We start from the raw sequence: 5,420 nt of genomic DNA, 5'->3' as shown, positions 1-5,420 counted from the left end.
CTTTGTATCTCGGAGAAGTATAAAGAGATGCAGCTGCTGGAATAGCAAAAACCTAAGTTTCAAATAAAAAATAAGTTTTTCTCCTATAAAAAATATAACAACAACAATAACATCAACAAGAACAGAGTTGAGTTTCATTAGTAGTGTTCAAGAATGGGGAAGGTTTCCTTTTAAGTGGCTTCAAAGGCACGACTGGTGGGAATGCATGCAATAAGAAAATGAAGAAGGAGTGGAAATGAAGATTTTTTTTTGGGGGGGGGGGGGGGGAATAAGGAAAATTCCAACATTCTTCGTCAAAAATACAGATTAGAGATTGTTGAGACTGGAATCAGAATGTAAGAGTTTTAGTGGTGACCCTGCAACCAGTGTGCTGTGTGGTCACTGCTGTACAGGCCTGGCCCTCTGCTCCATAAGTGCTCCCCGTGCTCCCCATGCCCTGCCTCAGTCTGCTAGCACCATCTCCTGCAATCCATGGAAATCCTCACTGAATGTTTATTTGGCTTTTATAGGGATCCAGCTTCAGTCTCCAGACTGTGCATTTCCTCTGTCATGTAGAAACAGTCTCATCTGGAAAAGAAAAACAAAGGGCTTATTGCATTTCTGGGGGGTAAAGTTGGGTACTACTAGCAAGGGAAATAAGGAAAGATGAAGTGCATATTGGGATTTTTTTTGGGGGGGGGGACAGCATTGTTCTGTGATTTGGAGAAGTGCTTACGATTTATATAACAGTATGACAGGCCTATAGGATATGAATATGGTTAGGCTATAGTCATAATAAAACAGGTTTTATATATATATATATATATATATATATATATATATATATATATACTGTTTAGGATAGACTATTCTTTCTATAGGATATATAATTTGTGGGCCGAATAAATAGTATAGGAGAGTGATCTTCAACCTGTGGACCTCCAGATATTTCAAAACTACAACTCCCAGCATGCCCGGACAGCCGAAGGCTGTCCGGGCATGCTGGGAGTTGTAGTTTTGAAACATCTGGAGGTCCGCAGGTTGAAGACCACTGGTATAGGATATGCAATGATTGCCATAATACGTCTTTACAAAGAATAGGATGAGTATATAGTAAAATAGTATTTAACCCTTTACAATGCATATTAAAAAAGAGAAGGGTATGAACGTACAGATGTTGTATCTTTTAATATATTGTTAGTTTAAAATGATGCATAGTGCTATGTATCAACCTAATACAGTGAATGGTTGTATAATGATATACAGTACAAACTAGTTTTATTTTATGGTTAGTCAATTGTTATTGTAGTTATTGTAGTATACAGTATGTATCCAGCGTTCCTACAAAGTAGAGAATATTATTAAAGTATATCGTTACAGTAGAATATGAGTTTGCTATTTCTCCATGGGTGTTATAGTGTATAAGGTACTAGAACATTGTTTACTTAATTTAGGTATATCTTATTTTATATTGCTATAAGCATCTGATTAGAGAGAAATAGAACATGCATGCTCCTAGTCATCTTATTATTATAAGTACATGAATAGTAGAGGACAAGGATATAATATGTATTATAATATGTTTTAAGATTCTGAGCACTTATATTTTAATATAAAACTCTATGATGTACTGTGCAGGAACTGAAATGTAAACATAAATATTTACAAACAACTGTCAACATTGTAACAAAGCAAAGAGAATCGGAATTGAAAGCATCCGAAATAAATAACGGTCTGCAGACAATGACCCCTCCATGATCTGAACCTATAGAACTATGAGCTTACAAATCCTCCACTATGAAAGGGTTTGTAATGAAAATAAATCCTATAGCTGGGGGCCATGCTATGGAAATGACACAAATGTTTGCCTTGTATATGTTCTAGGTTTAGGTCAGGACTGGAAAAGCATTTCCCATTCTCCAGATCCCTGATCTAGGCCCCTTCCTATGGGAGTCTCCACTGAGCATGGAGTCTGAGCTACATGAGAAGGTCTGTGTACAGGGACACGGTATACAGGAGAGCCATCCTTACCTGATTGTGTCTGTAGCCTGGAGTGAGCTTGTTTGTTAGTGAGATGCAGACATAGACCAAGCTCCCTCCATCCTCCACACTGAGAAGGCATAGCTTAACCTCTCATGGGCCACATAACTGCAGCTGGCCATTTTGGAGTCCAACTCATCGCTCTGTAAAACCTGGCAGAGGAAATCAATGTATCTGGATGCCAGTTTGAGGGTTTGGATTTTACTGAGTTTGTCTGAGGGAAGGGTGGGGATGATTTTGCGCAGGGCAGCAAAGGCTTCGTTGAGGGATTGGGTTCTCTGGCGTTCTCTGACATTAGCCATGACTCTTTGGGTCTGTAGCTCCTCAAAAGACTGTGGGCTGCTGCCTGTGCTGCTGGCCTTCTTGTTCCTCTTGACTGAAGTTGGGCTGTCTGGATCCTCTTGGTTCTTCCTACTGGATCTCCTTTTCCTGCATCCCCTCTTGTTCTGCTGCCTGCTGTCAAGCTCTTCTTCACTGTTGCTCAAGCTGTCCACAGGGGAGACTGGAGAGCTTGACTCTTCCTGCATCATCTTCTACCAACACTATGAAGAGAAAGAGCCTGTCCCTAGCAAATCTCTAGGGAAACCAGCACCTATAAGCAAGAAAAGTCTTCTTCTCCAAGTGATGGGAGGAGGGGGGCAGATCTGTATCCACAATGGAGCTCAGCAGCAGATCTATGGCTGTGTCCCCAGACACGAACGTGTTTCTGAGTTGATGCAAACTTTCTGAGCTCTTATATTTCTTTGCTGGCAAAAGGATTTGGGGAGGGCTTCCCATTGGCTGATCATCCCCCCCTCTACGTCACAGGGAGGGTCCAGCCCTCACTCTCAAACTTTTTATTAAGTTTCCTCTAAAGAAAGAAAAAAAAGGGGAAGAAAGAAACAATTCTTTTGCCATCCGTCCCAGGGATATTTTCTTAATAAATCCTACTAAATAATCCCTTTTCTCAATTCACCAGGGACACATAATGTATGAGGCTCTGTGATCTGCAATGAGTGTTTTCCTTTAGATCTGCAGCCTAATCTGGACATCAAGAGACTCTGCAAGCATTTGAGTCCTTTTTTTTTTTTTTTTTTTGGGGGGGGGGGGTTCTGATTTAAACATGATTCTATTTTTTTTATGTGCCATTTTTTTTATTTATTTATTTATTTTTTAGCTGGTGTCTCAGGGGTTATTGCATGCATAGGGTTAAAAAGGGCTGAAGAAAGAAAAAAATATATAAGCTGGAAATAAACCTGATTGCTCAATTTTTAACATTCCTTTTGCAGACAGAAAATGAGCGAAGCTTCAGAGAGATAAAATGTAGCAGCGGTAGTACGGGTAATGGAGAGATACAATGCTGAAATGTAGCGGTGATGAAGTTTCCACTTCCGCAGAAATGTGTTTGTCATGTGATGCAGCACATGAAACCACAATCCAGAATCCTCCCAAGAGATTGGAGGTAAAAAAAATAGACTGAAATATGTATATCCAGGGGGTTATTGTGGTGGGCAAATTCCGATCTTCTACAACTGTTGATAAGTGTAATAAAAATGCTATATATATATATATATATATATATATATATATATATATATATATATATATATAGTAGAGGATTTAGATGAGTGAGTGTTATGTTTATATATATAAAAGTGGGGGGGGGGGGGTGAGATGAAAAGAAGAGAGGAAAAGAGTCTGGAAGAAAAAAAAAAAACCCTAAGCGGAAATATGAGATCCCAATTTATCAAAGTCAAAGCAGTGAGTAAAGGTGATCGCTCCTGACAGTCTCTATGTGGATCTCACGGTGCTTGTTCTCTGATAATAAAATCATCTGTGTGTTAGTGATCCCCTCAACCTGTGACCCTCCTTGCTGCACTCCTTGTGACACTCCTTGTTGAAAAACTACAACTCCCAGCATGCTGGGAGTTGTAGTTTTGCAATTGCTGGAAAACCACTGGTTGAGGAACAATGATTTCTGACATGCATTCTGGTTGTGATATGAGACCTGATATATTTTTATATCGCGATTCTTTTTATTTATTTATTGTTTTACTACTATAAAGATAGATAGATAGATAGATAATAGAAGATATATATGAGATAGATAGATGATATATAGATAGACAGAGATATATAGAAAGATAATAGAAGATATATGAGATAGATAGATAGATATGATATGGATATGAGATAGATAGATTATAAATAATAGATATTAATAGAAGATATATATGAGATAAAATGGATATGAGGTAGATAGATAGATGATAGATAGATAGATAGATAGATAGAAAATAGAGATAGATAGATAGGCAGACAGACAGACAGATAGAGAGATAGAAAGATAGATAGATAGATAATAGAAAGATGATAGATAGATATATAGAAAATAGAGATAGACACACATAGATAAATAGATAATAGAAAGATGATAGATAGATAGATATTAGATAGATAAATAGATAATAGAAAGATGATAGATAGATATGAGATAGATAAATAGATAATAGAAAGATGATAGATAGATAGATATGAGATAGATATGAGATAGATAGATATGAGATAGATAAATAGATAATAGAATGATGATAGATAGATATCCTCATTGCATCCATTTATCTCAATGAGTGATTATTATGGATATATATATATATATATATATATATATATATATATATATATATACATACATACAAAATAAAAAAGCAGGTAATTAACTATTTCCGCTCTGCTACATCCATGTGGAGACATTGTATAAGCGCATGGAGGCCTGTCATGCTGAGTACATAATATATCTATTTTATTATCTAGTATTCGTCCTATATATCTGAGGTTATAATGGGACGTATAAGACACAGGCTGACCACCTTATAATGTAATATAGACCACCAATATAGGATGGGTGTTCATACACATTCTACCATGAATCGATCATCTAGATTTATTCTTGTTCAATCTGTTTCAAAATATTTTACAATCAAATATTTCATATTCAGAACTTGAATGTCTGATTTATAAGGCCCTTAAGTTCTCTGCATGAACAATGTCTCCATCATATATAACAGGAGAGCATTGTAGATGACATGAAAATCCACCCTATCCCTTATCTCTTCATCACATAGTTCACGTTCAGTAATGATACATATTATGACTTTCTGATTTCTATTCAGCTTAGAATCCGAGGATGTGTTCAGGAATGGTCATTAGCATCCTGCTACTTTGTATCAGCGGGAGGGAGATAGAGCTGTATTTGTATTAGTGATATGTACACATTATAAAGCAGATCAGGATCCTCATTACCAGAACTGTATTAGAAGGGGGGATGGGCTATTATAGAGAGGAAAAACTTCATTCACTCCTTCAGTGTTATCTAGATCAGTCTTTCACAACCAGTGGGCCTCCAGCTGTTGCAAAACTAC

The 5,420-nt window shown here is 37.0% G+C and overlaps 1 protein-coding gene across 1 annotated transcript; it reads right to left on the bottom strand.

Moving 5' to 3' along the window:
• Positions 1-254: 254 nt before the first annotated feature.
• TWIST1 (twist family bHLH transcription factor 1) lies at positions 255-2,748 on the bottom strand. The gene is made up of 2 exons (XM_056518397.1): positions 2,011-2,748; positions 255-567 (listed from the first exon to the last, which is right to left on the bottom strand). Exon 1 carries the CDS (start codon positions 2,547-2,549, stop codon positions 2,046-2,048), a length of 504 nt encoding a protein of 167 aa, XP_056374372.1. The 5' UTR covers positions 2,550-2,748; the 3' UTR covers positions 255-567; positions 2,011-2,045.
• Positions 2,749-5,420: the final 2,672 nt, after the last annotated feature.

Source organism: Hyla sarda, chromosome 5 (genome assembly GCF_029499605.1).
Source record: "Hyla sarda isolate aHylSar1 chromosome 5, aHylSar1.hap1, whole genome shotgun sequence".
Classification (NCBI taxonomy): Eukaryota; Metazoa; Chordata; class Amphibia; order Anura; family Hylidae; genus Hyla; species Hyla sarda.
Note: the sequence above shows the minus strand (reverse complement) of the source record. Positions and strands in the feature narration are given on the sequence as shown.